The 17,555-nt window shown below is 38.4% G+C and overlaps 1 protein-coding gene across 1 annotated transcript in view; it reads right to left on the bottom strand.

Moving 5' to 3' along the window:
- LOC148505659 (uncharacterized) overlaps positions 1 to 17,555 on the bottom strand; it is a 285,850-nt gene that overhangs the window by 153,107 nt on the left and 115,188 nt on the right. The window contains 1 exon segment of the mRNA XM_088447900.1: positions 81 to 1,460. Coding sequence (XP_088304026.1) covers positions 81 to 1,460 — 1,380 coding nt within the window.

The raw sequence follows: 17,555 nt of genomic DNA, 5'->3' as shown, positions 1-17,555 counted from the left end.
TTTCCGTTTAAAACATTTCCCACACTCAGAACATGGAAATGGCCTCTCTCCTGTGTGAGTTCTCTCATGTCTAACAAGATCTGATTTGTGTGTAAAACACTTCCCACACTCAGAGCATAAAAATGGCTTCTCACCTGTGTGATGTCTCTGATGTGCAACAAGATGTGATTTCATTATAAAACATTTCCCGCACTCAGAGCATGGAAATGGTTTCTCCCCTGTGTGACTTCTCTCATGTATAACAAGCTCTGATTTTTGTGAAAAACATTTCCCACACTCTGAACATAAAACTATATTCACACCTGTGTGAGTTCTCTCATGTATAACAAGATCTGATTTCCGTGTAAAACATTTCCCACACTCAGAACATGAAAATGGCTTCTCACATGTGTGACTTCTCTCATGTATAACAAGATTTGATTTCTGTGTATAACTTTTCTCACACTGAGAGCATGGAAATGGTTTCTCACCTGTGTGACTTCGCTCATGTCTAATAAGATCTGATTTCTGTGTAAAACACTTCCCACACTCAGAACATGAATATGGCTTCTCCCCTGTATGACTTCTCTTGTGTCTAATAAAATATGATTTCTGTGTAAAACATTTTCCACACTCAGAACATAAATATGGCTTCTCACCTGTGTGAAGTCTCTGATGTATAAGAAGATCTGATTTCTGTGTAAAACAGTTCCCACACTCAGAACATGGAAATGGTTTCTCACCTGTGTGTCTTCTCTTGTGTCTAAGAAAATATGATTTTTGTGTAAAACATTTTCCACACTCAGAACATAAATATGGCTTCTCACCTGTGTGAAGTATCTGATGTATAAGAAGATCTGATTTCTGTGTAAAACATTTCCCACACTCAAAACATGGAAATGGCTTCTCACCTGTGTGACTTCGCTCATGTCTAATAATATCTGATTTCTGTGTAAAACACTTCCCACACTCAGAACATGAATATGGTTTCTCCCCTGTGTGACTTCTCTTGTGTCTAATAAAGTATGATTTCTGTGTAAAACATTTTCCACACTCAGAACATAAATATGGCTTCTCACCTGTGTGAAGTCTCTGATGTATCAGAAGATCTGATTTCTGTGTAAAACATTTCCCACACTCAGAACATGGAAAAGGCTTCTCACCTGTGTGGCTTCTCTTGTGTCTAATAAGATATGATTTCTGAGTAAAACATTTCCCACACTCAGAACATGAATATGACTTAGCTGGCTGATGGGGACTAAGCTTTGTGCCCTTTGTAAAGCATTTGGTAGTTACTCTATCAGAACATTCCTCATGATAAGTGGGATCAGATGACATTTCTGTACTGTGAAGAATTAGATGCATATTTGAGGTAATAGGGATTAGTACTGGAGAATCTCTTGTGATGTTATCTTCTATATCACAGTCTGGAGATACAGTGAGATGTTCCTGCCACATATTTCTTCTGTTACATCCATCTGCTGGGAATACAATATATAGAAATATCAATGTTTGCCCATAACATGTTTACTTATATGAGGCTCTAATGTCCATCCAAAGCACAGCATTTAGAATTACATTGTATTATAATGGTTACATGTTTTCAAGCCTATAGGTGCTTATATGTGAAAAATATAATATAGTAAGAATGAGTGATATCAAAGAAAGAAAAGACATTAAAATCAGATGTATTAACACCAAAGTACTAAATTTAATTTTGAGGAAATTAGCTCTCTTCCCATATAAAGTAGTAGTCTTAAAATTGTGTCTGGAAAGGGTGACTACTTTAATATAAAACAGCTGCTCTCTTTATTACTACGGTCACTATTATACTGTGTGTATAGTCATTCAGCATTCACTACAATGTAGTGCTGCTCTCTCTATTACTACAGTCACTATTATACTGTGTGTATAGTCAGCATTAGCTACAATGTAGTGCTGCTCTCTCTATTACTACAGTCACTATTATACTGTGTGTATAGTCATTCAGCATTAGCTACAATGTAGTGCTGCTCTCTCTATTACTACAGTCACTATTATACTGTGCGTATAGTCATTCAGCATTAGCTACAATGTAGTGCTGCTCTCTCTATTACTACAGTCACTATTATACTGTGTGTATGGTCATTCAGCATTCGCTACAATGTAGTGCTGCTCTCTCTATTACTACAGTCACTATTATACTGTGTGTATGGTCATTCAGCATTCGCTACAATGTAGTGATGCTCTCTATTACTACAGTCACTATTATACTGTGTGTATGGTCATTCAGCATTCGCTACAATGTAGTGCTGCTCTCTCTATTACTACGGTCACTATTATACTGTGTATAGTCAGTCAGCATTCGCTACAATGTAGTGCTGCTCTCTCTATTACTACGGTCACTATTATACTGTGTATAGTCAGTCAGCATTCGCTACAATGTAGTGCCGCTCTCTCTATTACTACGGTCACTAATATACTGTGTGTATAGTCAGTCAGCATTCGCTACAATGTAGTGCCGCTCTCTCTATTACTACGGTCACTATTATACTGTGTGTATAGTCAGTCAGCATTCGCTACAATGTAGTGCCGCTCTCTCTATTACTACGGTCACTATTATACTGTGTGTATAGTCAGTCAGCATTCGCTACAATGTAGTGCCGCTCTCTCTATTACTACGGTCACTATTATACTGTGTGTATAGTCAGTCAGCATTCGCTACAATGTAGTGCCGCTCTCTCTATTACTACGGTCACTATCATACTGTGTGTATAGTCAGTCAGCATTAGTTACAATGTAGTGCCGCTCTCTCTATTACTACAGTCACTATTATACTGTGTGTATGGTCATTCAGCATTCGCTACAATGTAGTGATGCTCTCTATTACTACGGTCACTATTATACTGTGTGTATGGTCATTCAGCATTCGCTACAATGTAGTGCTGCTCTCTCTATTACTACGGTCACTATTATACTGTGTGTATGGTCATTCAGCATTCGCTACAATGTAGTGCTGCTCTCTCTATTACTACGGTCACTATTATACTGTGTGTATGGTCATTCAGCATTCGCTACAATGTAGTGCTGCTCTCTCTATTACTACGGTCACTATTATACTGTGTATAGTCATTCAGCATTCGCTACAATGTAGTGCTGCTCTCTCTATTACTACGGTCACTATTATACTGTGTGTATAGTCATTCAGCATTCGCTACAATGTAGTGCTGCTCTCTCTATTACTACGGTCACTATTATACTGTGTGTATAGTCATTCAGCATTCGCTACAATGTAGTGCTGCTCTCTCTATTACTACGGTCACTATTATACTGTGTGTATAGTCATTCAGCATTCGCTACAATGTAGTGCTGCTCTCTCTATTACTACGGTCACTATTATACTGTGTGTATAGTCATTCAGCATTCGCTACAATGTAGTGCTGCTCTCTCTATTACTACGGTCACTATTATACTGTGTGTATAGTCATTCAGCATTCGCTACAATGTAGTGCTGCTCTCTCTATTACTACGGTCACTATTATACTGTGTGTATAGTCATTCAGCATTCGCTACAATGTAGTGCTGCTCTCTCTATTACTACGGTCACTATTATACTGTGTGTATAGTCATTCAGCATTCGCTACAATGTAGTGCTGCTCTCTCTATTACTACGGTCACTATTATACTGTGTGTATAGTCATTCAGCATTCGCTACAATGTAGTGCTGCTCTCTCTATTACTACGGTCACTATTATACTGTGTGTATAGTCATTCAGCATTCGCTACAATGTAGTGCTGCTCTCTCTATTACTACGGTCACTATTATACTGTGTGTATAGTCATTCAGCATTCGCTACAATGTAGTGCTGCTCTCTCTATTACTACGGTCACTATTATACTGTGTGTATAGTCATTCAGCATTCGCTACAATGTAGTGCTGCTCTCTCTATTACTACGGTCACTATTATACTGTGTGTATAGTCATTCAGCATTCGCTACAATGTAGTGCTGCTCTCTCTATTACTACGGTCACTATTATACTGTGTGTATAGTCATTCAGCATTCGCTACAATGTAGTGCTGCTCTCTCTATTACTACGGTCACTATTATACTGTGTGTATAGTCATTCAGCATTCGCTACAATGTAGTGCTGCTCTCTCTATTACTACGGTCACTATTATACTGTGTGTATAGTCATTCAGCATTCGCTACAATGTAGTGCTGCTCTCTCTATTACTACGGTCACTATTATACTGTGTGTATAGTCATTCAGCATTCGCTACAATGTAGTGCTGCTCTCTCTATTACTACGGTCACTATTATACTGTGTGTATAGTCATTCAGCATTCGCTACAATGTAGTGCTGCTCTCTCTATTACTACGGTCACTATTATACTGTGTGCATAGTCATTCAGCATTCGCTACAATGTAGTGCTGCTCTCTCTATTACTACGGTCACTATTATACTGTGTGTATAGTCATTCAGCATTCGCTACAATGTAGTGCTGCTCTCTCTATTACTACGGTCACTATTATACTGTGTGTATAGTCATTCAGCATTCGCTACAATGTAGTGCTGCTCTCTCTATTACTACGGTCACTATTATACTGTGTGTATAGTCATTCAGCATTCGCTACAATGTAGTGCTGCTCTCTATTACTACGGTCACTATTATACTGTGTGTATAGTCATTCAGCATTCGCTACAATGTAGTGCTGCTCTCTCTATTACTACGGTCACTATTATACTGTGTGTATAGTCATTCAGCATTCGCTACAATGTAGTGCTGCTCTCTCTATTACTACGGTCACTATTATACTGTGTGTATAGTCATTCAGCATTCGCTACAATGTAGTGCTGCTCTCTCTATTACTACGGTCACTATTATACTGTGTGTATAGTCATTCAGCATTCGCTACAATGTAGTGCTGCTCTCTCTATTACTACGGTCACTATTATACTGTGTGTATAGTCATTCAGCATTCGCTACAATGTAGTGCTGCTCTCTCTATTACTACGGTCACTATTATACTGTGTGTATAGTCATTCAGCATTCGCTACAATGTAGTGCTGCTCTCTCTATTACTACGGTCACTATTATACTGTGTGTATAGTCATTCAGCATTCGCTACAATGTAGTGCTGCTCTCTCTATTACTACGGTCACTATTATACTGTGTGTATAGTCATTCAGCATTCGCTACAATGTAGTGCTGCTCTCTCTATTACTACGGTCACTATTATACTGTGTGTATAGTCATTCAGCATTCGCTACAATGTAGTGCTGCTCTCTCTATTACTACGGTCACTATTATACTGTGTGTATAGTCATTCAGCATTCGCTACAATGTAGTGCTGCTCTCTCTATTACTACGGTCACTATTATACTGTGTGTATAGTCATTCAGCATTCGCTACAATGTAGTGCTGCTCTCTCTATTACTACGGTCACTATTATACTGTGTGTATAGTCATTCAGCATTCGCTACAATGTAGTGCTGCTCTCTCTATTACTACGGTCACTATTATACTGTGTGTATAGTCATTCAGCATTCGCTACAATGTAGTGCTGCTCTCTCTATTACTACGGTCACTATTATACTGTGTGTATAGTCATTCAGCATTCGCTACAATGTAGTGCTGCTCTCTCTATTACTACGGTCACTATTATACTGTGTGTATAGTCAGTCAGCATTCGCTACAATGTAGTGCTGCTCTCTCTATTACTACGGTCACTATTATACTGTGTGTATAGTCAGTCAGCATTCGCTACAATGTAGTGCTGCTCTCTCTATTACTACGGTCACTATTATACTGTGTGTATAGTCAGTCAGCATTCGCTACAATGTAGTGCTGCTCTCTCTATTACTACGGTCACTATTATACTGTGTATAGTCAGTCAGCATTCGCTACAATGTAGTGCTGCTCTCTCTATTACTACGGTCACTATTATACTGTGTATAGTCAGTCAGCATTTGCTACAATGTAGTGCTGCTCTCTCTATTACTACGGTCACTATTATACTGTGTATAGTCAGTCAGCATTCGCTACAATCTAGTGCTGCTCTCTCTATTACTACGGTCACTATTATACTGTGTATAGTCAGTCAGCATTCGCTACAATGTAGTGCGGCTCTCTCTATTACTACGGTCACTAATATACTGTGTGTATAGTCAGTCAGCATTCGCTACAATGTAGTGCCGCTCTCTCTATTACTACGGTCACTATTATACTGTGTGTATAGTCAGTCAGCATTCGCTACAATGTAGTGCCGCTCTCTCTATTACTACGGTCACTATTATACTGTGTGTATAGTCAGTCAGCATTCGCTACAATGTAGTGCCGCTCTCTCTATTACTACGGTCACTATTATACTGTGTGTATAGTCAGTCAGCATTCGCTACAATGTAGTGCCGCTCTCTCTATTACTACGGTCACTATCATACTGTGTGTATAGTCAGTCAGCATTAGTTACAATGTAGTGCCGCTCTCTCTATTACTACGGTCACTATTATACTGTGTGTATAGTCATTCAGCATTAGCTACAATGTAGTGCCGCTCTCTCTATTACTACAGTCACTATTATACTGTGTATAGTCATTCAGCATTCGCTACAATGTAGTGCCGCTCTCTCTATTACTACAGTCACTATTATACTTTGTATAGTCAGTCAGCATTAGTTACAATGTAGTGCCGCTCTCTCTATTACTACAGTCACTATTATACTGTGTATAGTCATTCAGCATTCGCTACAATGTAGTGCCGCTCTCTCTATTACTACAGTCACTATTATACTGTGTGTATAGTCATTCAGTATTCGCTACAATGTAGTGCCGCTCTCTCTATTACTACAGTCACTATTATACTGTGTGTATAGTCATTCAGCATTCGCTACAATGTAGTGCCGCTCTCTCTATTACTACAGTCACTATTATACTGTGTGTATAGTTATTCAGCATTCGCTACAATGTAGTGCCGCTCTCTCTATTACTACAGTCACTATCATACTGTGTGTATAGTCATTCAGCATTCGCTACAATGTAGTGCCGCTCTCTCTATTACTACAGTCACTATCATACTGTGTGTATAGTCATTCAGCATTCGCTACAATGTAGTGCCGCTCTCTCTATTACTACAGTCACTATTATACTGTGTATAGTCATTCAGCATTCGCTACAATGTAGTGCCGCTCTCTCTATTACTACAGTCACTATTATACTGTGTGTATAGTCATTCAGCATTCGCTACAATGTAGTGCCGCTCTCTCTATTACTACAGTCACTATTATACTGTGTATAGTCAGTCAGCATTCGCTACAATGTAGTGCCGCTCTCTCTATTACTACAGTCACTATTATACTGTGTATAGTCAGTCAGCATTAGCTATAATGTAGTGCCGCTCTCTCTATTACTACAGTCACTATTATACTGTGTATAGTCAGTCAGCATTCGCTACAATGTAGTGCCGCTCTCTCTATTACTACAGTCACTATTATACTGTGTATAGTCAGTCAGCATTCGCTACAATGTAGTGCCGCTCTCTCTATTACTACAGTCACTATTATACTGTGTATAGTCAGTCAGCATTCGCTACAATGTAGTGCCGCTCTCTCTATTACTACAGTCACTATTATACTGTGTGTATAGTCATTCAGCATTCTCTACAATGTAGTGCTGCTCTCTCTATTTCTACAGTCACTATTATACTGTGTATAGTCAGCATTCGCTACAATGTAGTGCTGCTCTCTCTATTACTACAGTCACTATTATACTGTGTGTATAGTCAGTCAGCATTAGCTACAATGTAGTGCTGCTCTCTCTATTACTAGTCACTATTATACTGTGTGTAGTCATTCAGCATTAGCTACAATGTAGCGCTGCTCTCTCTATTACTACAGTCACTATTATACTGTGTATAGTCATTCAGCATTCGCTACAATGTAGCGCTGCTCTCTCTATTACTACAGTCACTATTATACTGTGAGTAGTCAGTCAGCATTAGTTACAATGTAGCGCTGCTCTCTCTATTACTACAGTCACTATTATACTGTGTGAAGTCAGTCAGCATTAGCTACAATGTAGTGCTGTTCTCTCTATTACTACAGTCACTATTATACTGTGTGTATAGTCAGTCAGCATTCGCTACAATGTAGTGCCGCTCTCTCTATTACTACGGTCACTATTATACTGTGTGTATAGTCAGTCAGCATTAGTTACAATGTAGTGCCGCTCTCTCTATTACTACGGTCACTATTATACTGTGTGTATAGTCATTCAGCATTAGCTACAATGTAGTGCCGCTCTCTCTATTACTACGGTCACTATTATACTGTGTGTATAGTCATTCAGCATTCGCTACAATGTAGTGCCGCTCTCTCTATTACTACAGTCACTATTATACTGTGTATAGTCAGTCAGCATTCGCTACAATGTAGTGCCGCTCTCTCTATTACTACAGTCACTATTATACTGTGTATAGTCAGTCAGCATTAGTTACAATGTAGTGCCGCTCTCTCTATTACTACAGTCACTATTATACTGTGTATAGTCATTCAGCATTCGCTACAATGTAGTGCCGCTCTCTCTATTACTACAGTCACTATTATACTGTGTGTATAGTCATTCAGCATTCGCTACAATGTAGTGCCGCTCTCTCTATTACTACAGTCACTATTATACTGTGTGTATAGTCATTCAGCATTCGCTACAATGTAGTGCCGCTCTCTATTACTACAGTCACTATTATACTGTGTGTATAGTCATTCAGCATTCGCTACAATGTAGTGCCGCTCTCTCTATTACTACAGTCACTATCATACTGTGTGTATAGTCATTCAGCATTCGCTACAATGTAGTGCCGCTCTCTCTCTTACTACAGTCACTATTATACTGTGTGTATAGTCATTCAGCATTCGCTACAATGTAGTGCCGCTCTCTCTATTACTACAGTCACTATTATACTGTGTATAGTCAGTCAGCATTAGCTACAATGTAGTGCCGCTCTCTCTATTACTACAGTCACTATTATACTGTGTATAGTCAGTCAGCATTAGCTATAATGTAGTGCCGCTCTCTCTATTACTACAGTCACTATTATACTGTGTATAGTCAGTCAGCATTCGCTACAATGTAGTGCCGCTCTCTCTATTACTACAGTCACTATTATACTGTGTATAGTCAGTCAGCATTCGCTACAATGTAGTGCCGCTCTCTCTATTACTACCGTCACTATTATACTGTGTGTATAGTCATTCAGCATTCTCTACAATGTAGTGCTGCTCTCTCTATTTCTACAGTCACTATTATACTGTGTATAGTCAGCATTCGCTACAATGTAGTGCTGCTCTCTCTATTACTACAGTCACTATTATACTGTGTGTATAGTCAGTCAGCATTAGCTACAATGTAGTGCTGCTCTCTCTATTACTAGTCACTATTATACTGTGTGTAGTCATTCAGCATTAGCTACAATGTAGCGCTGCTCTCTCTATTACTACAGTCACTATTATACTGTCTATAGTCATTCAGCATTCGCTACAATGTAGCGCTGCTCTCTCTATTACTACAGTCACTATTATACTGTGTGTAGTCAGTCAGCATTAGTTACAATGTAGCGCTGCTCTCTCTATTACTACAGTCACTATTATACTGTGTGAAGTCAGTCAGCATTAGCTACAATGTAGTGCTGTTCTCTCTATTACTACAGTCACTATTATACTGTGTGTATAGTCAGTCAGCATTAGCTACAATGTAGTGCTGCTCTCTCTATTACTACAGTCACTATTATACTGTGTATAGTCAGTCAGCATTAGTTACAATGTAGTGCTGCTCTAACTATTACTACGGTCAATATTATACTGTGTGTATAGTCATTCAGCATTAGCTACAATGTAGTGCTGCTCTCTCTATTACTACGGTCACTATTATACTGTGTGTATAGTCATTCAGCATTCGCTACAATGTAGTGATGCTCTCTCTATTACTACGGTCACTATTATACTGTGTGTATAGTCATTCAGCATTCGCTACAATATAGTGCTGTTCTCTCTATTACTACAGTCACTATTATACTGTGTTTATAGTCATTCAGCATTCGCTACAATGTAGTGCTGCTCTCTATATTACTACAGTCACTATTATACTGTGTGTATAGTCAGTCAGCATTCGCTACAATGTAGTGCTGCTCTCTCTATTACTACAGTCACTATTATACTGTGTGTATAGTCAGTCAGCATTCGCTACAATGTAGTGCTACAGTCACTATTATACTGTGTATAGTCATTCAGCATTCGCTACAATGTAGTGCCGCTCTCTCTATTACTACAGTCACTATTATACTGTGTGTATAGTCATTCAGCATTCGCTACAATGTAGTGCCGCTCTCTCTATTACTACAGTCACTATTATACTGTGTGTATAGTCAGTCAGCATGAGCTACAATGTAGTGCTGCTCTCTCTATTACTACAGTCACTATTATACTGTGTGTATAGTCAGTCAGCATGAGCTACAATGTAGTGCTGCTCTCTCTATTACTACAGTCACTATTATACTGTGTGTATAGTCATTCAGCATTAGCTACAATGTAGTGCTGCTCTCTCAATTACTACTGTCACTATTATACTGTGTGTATGGTCATTCAGCATTAGCTACAATGTAGTGCTGCTCTCTCTCTTACTACAGTCACTATTATACTGTGTGTATGGTCATTCACCATTTGCTACAATGTAGTGTTGCTCTCTCTATTACTACAGTCACTATTATACTGTGTGTATAGTCATTCAGCATTCGCTACAATGTAGTGCTGCTCTCTCTATTACTACAGTCACTATTATACTGTGTGTGTATAGTCATTCAGCATTAGCTACAATGTAGTGCTGCTCTCTCTATTACTACAGTCACTATTATACTGTGTGTATAGTCATTCAGCATTAGCTACAATGTAGTGCTGCTCTCTCTATTACTACAGTCACTATTATACTGTGTGTATAGTCATTCAGCATTAGCTACAATGTAGTGCTGCTCTCTCTATTACTACAGTCACTATTATACTGTGTGTATAGTCAGTCAGCATTCGCTACAATGTAGTGCTGCTCTCTCTATTACTACAGTCACTATTATACTGTGTGTATAATCATTCAGCATTAGGTACAATGTAGTGCTGCTCGCTCTATTACTACAGTCACTATTATACTGTGTGTATAGTCATTCAGCATTCGCTACAATGTAGTGCTGCTCTCTCTATTACTACAGTCACTATTATACTGTGTGTATAGTCAGTCAGCATTAGCTACAATGTAGTGCTGCTCTCTCTATTACTACAGTCACTATTATACTGTGTATAATCAGTCAGCATTAGCTACAATGTAGTGCTGTTCTCTCCATTACTACAGTCACTATTATACTGTGTGTATAGTCAGTCAGCATTAGCTACAATGTAGTGCTGCTCTCTCTATTACTACAGTCACTATTATACTGTGTGTATAGTCAGTCAGCATTAGCTACAATGTAGTGCTGCTCTCTCTATTACTACAATCACTATTATACTGTGTATAATCAGTCAGCATTAGCTACAATGTAGTGCTGTTCTCTCCATTACTACAGTCACTATTATACTGTGTGTATAGTCAGTCAGCATTAGCTACAATGTAGTGCTGCTCTCTCTATTACTACAGTCACTATTATACTGTGTATAATCAGTCAGCATTAGCTACAATGTAGTGCTGTTCTCTCCATTACTACAGTCACTATTATACTGTGTGTATAGTCAGTCAGCATTCGCTACAATGTAGTGCTGCTCTCTCTATTACTACAATCACTATTATACTGTGTATAATCAGTCAGCATTAGCTACAATGTAGTGCTGCTCTCTCTATTACTACAGTCACTATTATACTGTGTGTATAGTCAGTCAGCATTAGCTACAATGTAGTGCTGCTCTCTCTATTACTACAGTCACTATTATACTGTGTGTATAGTCATTCAGCATTAGGTACAATGTAGTGCTGCTCGCTCTATTACTACAGTCACTATTATACTGTGTGTATAGTCATTCAGTATTCGCTACAATGTAGTGCTGCTCTCTCTATTACTACAGTCACTATTATACTGTGTGTATAGTCAGTCAGCATTAGCTACAATGTAGTGCTGCTCTCTCTATTACTACAGTCACTATTATACTGTGTATAATCAGTCAGCATTAGCTACAATGTAGTGCTGTTCTCTCCATTACTACAGTCACTATTATACTGTGTGTATAGTCAGTCAGCATTAGCTACAATGTAGTGCTGCTCTCTCTATTACTACAGTCACTATTATACTGTGTGTATAGTCAGTCAGCATTAGCTACAATGTAGTGCTGCTCTCTCTATTACTACAATCACTATTATACTGTGTATAATCAGTCAGCATTAGCTACAATGTAGTGCTGTTCTCTCCATTACTACAGTCACTATTATACTGTGTGTATAGTCAGTCAGCATTAGCTACAATGTAGTGCTGCTCTCTCTATTACTACAGTCACTATTATACTGTGTGTATAGTCAGTCAGCATTCGCTACAATGTAGTGCTGCTCTCTCTATTACTACAGTCACTATTATACTGTGTGTATAGTCAGTCAGCATTAGCTACAATGTAGTGCCGCTCTCTCTATTACTACAGTCACTATTATACTGTGTGTATAGTCATTCAGCATTAGCTACAATGTAGTACCGCTCTCTCTATTACTACAGTCACTATTATACTGTGTGTATAGTCATTCAGCATTCGCTACAATGTAGTGCCGCTCTCTCTATTACTACAGTCACTATTATACTGTGTGTATAGTCAGTCAGCATGAGCTACAATGTAGTGCTGCTCTCTCTATTACTACAGTCACTATTATACTGTGTGTATAGTCAGTCAGCATGAGCTACAATGTAGTGCTGCTCTCTCTATTACTACAGTCACTATTATACTGTGTGTATGGTCATTCAGCATTAGCTACAATGTAGTGCTGCTCTCTCAATTACTACAGTCACTATTATACTGTGTGTATGGTCATTCAGCATTAGCTACAATGTAGTGCTGCTCTCTCTATTACTACAGTCACTATTATACTGTGTGTATGGTCATTCAGCATTCGCTACAATGTAGTGTTGCTCTCTCTATTACTACAGTCACTATTATACTGTGTGTATAGTCATTCAGCATTCGCTACAATGTAGTGCTGCTCTCTCTATTACTACAGTCACTATTATACTGTGTGTGTATAGTCATTCAGCATTAGCTACAATGTAGTGCTGCTCTCTCTATTACTACAGTCACTATTATACTGTGTGTATAGTCATTCAGCATTAGCTACAATGTAGTGCTGCTCTCTCTATTACTACAGTCACTATTATACTGTGTGTATAGTCATTCAGCATTAGCTACAATGTAGTGCTGCTCTCTCTATTACTACAGTCACTATTATACTGTGTGTATAGTCAGTCAGCATTAGCTACAATGTAGTGCTGCTCTCTCTATTACTACAGTCACTATTATACTGTGTATATAATCATTCAGCATTAGGTACAATGTAGTGCTGCTCGCTCTATTACTACAGTCACTATTATACTGTGTGTATAGTCATTCAGCATTCGCTACAATGTAGTGCTGCTCTCTCTATTACTACAGTCACTATTATACTGTGTGTATAGTCAGTCAGCATTAGCTACAATGTAGTGCTGCTCTCTCTATTACTACAGTCACTATTATACTGTGCATAATCAGTCAGCATTAGCTACAATGTAGTGCTGTTCTCTCCATTACTACAGTCACTATTATACTGTGTGTATAGTCAGTCAGCATTAGCTACAATGTAGTGCTGCTCTCTCTATTACTACAGTCACTATTATACTGTGTGTATAGTCAGTCAGCATTCGCTACAATGTAGTGCTGCTCTCTCTATTACTACAATCACTATTATACTGTGTATAATCAGTCAGCATTAGCTACAATGTAGTGCTGCTCTCTCTATTACTACAGTCACTATTATACTGTGTGTATAGTCAGTCAGCATTAGCTACAATGTAGTGCTGCTCTCTCTATTACTACAGTCACTATTATACTGTGTGTATAGTCATTCAGCATTAGGTACAATGTAGTGCTGCTCGCTCTATTACTACAGTCACTATTATACTGTGTGTATAGTCATTCAGCATTCGCTACAATGTAGTGCTGCTCTCTCTATTACTACAGTCACTATTATACTGTGTGTATAGTCAGTCAGCATTAGCTACAATGTAGTGCTGCTCTCTCTATTACTACAGTCACTATTATACTGTGTATAATCAGTCAGCATTAGCTACAATGTAGTGCTGTTCTCTCCATTACTACAGTCACTATTATACTGTGTGTATAGTCATTCAGCATTAGCTACAATATAGTGCTGCTCTCTCTATTACTACAGTCACTATTATACTGTGTATAATCAGTCAGCATTAGCTACAATGTAGTGCTGCTCTCTCTATTACTACAGTCACTATTATACTGTGTGTATAGTCAGTCAGCATTAGCTACAATGTAGTGCTGCTCTCTCTATTACTACAGTCACTATTATACTGTGTGTATAGTCAGTCAGCATTCGCTACAATGTAGTGCTGCTCTCTCTATTACTACAATCACTATTATACTGTGTATAATCAGTCAGCATTAGCTACAATGTAGTGCTGTTCTCTCCATTACTACAGTCACTATTATACTGTGTGTATAGTCAGTCAGCATTAGCTACAATGTAGTGCTGCTCTCTCTATTACTACAGTCACTATTATACTGTGTGTATAGTCAGTCAGCATTCGCTACAATGTAGTGCTGCTCTCTCTATTACTACAGTCACTATTATACTGTGTGTATAGTCAGTCAGCATTAGCTACAATGTAGTGCCGCTCTCTCTATTACTACAGTCACTATTATACTGTGTGTATAGTCAGTCAGCATTAGCTACAATGTAGTGCTGCTCTCTCTATTACTACAGTCACTATTATACTGTGTGTATAGTCATTCAGCATTAGGTACAATGTAGTGCTGCTCGCTCTATTACTACAGTCACTATTATACTGTGTGTATAGTCATTCAGCATTCGCTACAATGTAGTGCTGCTCTCTCTATTACTACAGTCACTATTATACTGTGTGTATAGTCAGTCAGCATTAGCTACAATGTAGTGCCGCTCTCTCTATTACTACAGTCACTATTATACTGTGTGTATAGTCATTCAGCATTAGGTACAATGTAGTGCCGCTCTCTCTATTACTACAGTCACTATTATACTGTGTGTATAGTCATTCAGCATTTGCTACAATGTTGTGCTGCTCTCTCTATTACTACAGTCACTATTATACTGTGTGTATAGTCAGTCAGCATTAGCTACAATGTAGTGCTGCTCTCTCTATTACTAGTCACTATTATACTGTGTGTAGTCATTCAGCATTAGCTACAATGTAGCGCTGCTCTCTCTATTACTACAGTCACTATTATACTGTGTATAGTCATTCAGCATTCGCTACAATGTAGCGCTGCTCTCTCTATTACTACAGTCACTATTATACTGTGTGTAGTCAGTCAGCATTAGTTACAATGTAGCGCTGCTCTCTCTATTACTACAGTCACTATTATACTGTGTGAAGTCAGTCAGCATTAGCTACAATGTAGTGCTGTTCTCTCTATTACTACAGTCACTATTATACTGTGTGTATAGTCAGTCAGCATTAGCTACAATGTAGTGCTGCTCTCTCTATTACTACAGTCACTATTATACTGTGTATAGTCAGTCAGCATTAGTTACAATGTAGTGCTGCTCTCTCTATTACTACGGTCAATATTATACTGTGTGTATAGTCATTCAGCATTAGCTACAATGTAGTGCTGCTCTCTCTATTACTACGGTCACTATTATACTGTGTGTATAGTCATTCAGCATTCGCTACAATTTAGTGATGCTCTCTCTATTACTACGGTCACTATTATACTGTGTGTATAGTCATTCAGCATTCGCTACAATATAGTGCTGTTCTCTCTATTACTACAGTCACTATTATACTGTGTTTATAGTCATTCAGCATTCGCTATAATGTAGTGCTGCTCTCTATATTACTACAGTCACTATTATACTGTGTGTATAGTCATTCAGCATTCGCTACAATGTAGTGCTTCTCTCTCTATTACTACAGTCACTATTATACTGTGTGTATAGTCAGTCAGCATTCGCTACAATGTAGTGCTGCTCTCTCTATTACTACAGTCACTATTATACTGTGTATAGTCATTCAGCATTCCCTACAATGTAGTGCTGCTCTCTCTATTACTACAGTCACTATTATACTGTGTGTATAGTCAGTCAGCATTCGCTACAATGTAGTGCCGCTCTCTCTATTACTACAGTCACTATTATACTGTGTGTATAGTCATTCAGCATTCGCTACAATGTAGTGCCGCTCTCTCTATTACTACAGTCACTATTATACTGTGGTATAGTCATTCAGCATTCGCTACAATGTAGTGCTGCTCTCTCTATTACTACAGTCACTATTATACTGTGTGTATAGTCATTCAGCATGAGCTACAATGTAGTGCTGCTCTCTCTATTACTACAGTCACTATTATACTGTGTGTATAGTCAGTCAGCATGAGCTACAATGTAGTGCTGCTCTCTCTATTACTACAGTCACTATTATACTGTGTGTATAGTCATTCAGCATTAGCTACAATGTAGTGCTGCTCTCTCTATTACTACAGTCACTATTATACTGTGTGTATAGTCATTCAGCATTAGCTACAATGTAGTGCTGCTCTCTCTATTACTACAGTCACTATTATACTGTGTGTATGGTCATTCAGCACTCTCCATTACTACAGTCACTATTATACTGTGTGTATAGTCAGTCAGCATTCGCTACAATGTAGTGCTGCTCTCTCTATTACTACAGTCACTATTATACTGTGTGTATAGTCAGTCAGCATTAGCTACAATGTAGTGCCGCTCTCTCTATTACTACAGTCACTATTATACTGTGTGTATAGTCATTCAGCATTAGCTACAATGTAGTACCGCTCTCTCTATTACTACAGTCACTATTATACTGTGTGTATAGTCATTCAGCATTAGCTACAATGTAGTGCCGCTCTCTCTATTACTACAGTCACTATTATACTGTGTGTATAGTCATTCAGCATTAGCTACAATGTAGTGCTGCTCTCTCTCTTACTACAGTCACTATTATACTGTGTGTATGGTCATTCACCATTTGCTACAATGTAGTGCTGCTCTCTCTCTTACTACAGTCACTATTATACTGTGTGTATGATCATTCACCATTTGCTACAATGTAGTGTTGCTCTCTCTATTACTACAGTCACTATTATACTGTGTGTATAGTCATTCAGCATTCGCTACAATGTAGTGCTGCTCTCTCTATTACTACAGTCACTATTATACTGTGTGTGTATAGTCATTCAGCATTAGCTACAATGTAGTGCTGCTCTCTCTATTACTACAGTCACTATTATACTGTGTGTATAGTCATTCAGCATTAGCTACAATGTAGTGCTGCTCTCTCTATTACTACAGTCACTATTATACT

The sequence above is a fragment of the Taudactylus pleione genome, unplaced genomic scaffold, assembly GCF_031769625.1.
Source record: "Taudactylus pleione unplaced genomic scaffold, aTauple2 ptg000445l, whole genome shotgun sequence".
NCBI lineage: Eukaryota > Metazoa > Chordata > Amphibia > Anura > Myobatrachidae > Taudactylus > Taudactylus pleione.
Note: the sequence above shows the minus strand (reverse complement) of the source record. Positions and strands in the feature narration are given on the sequence as shown.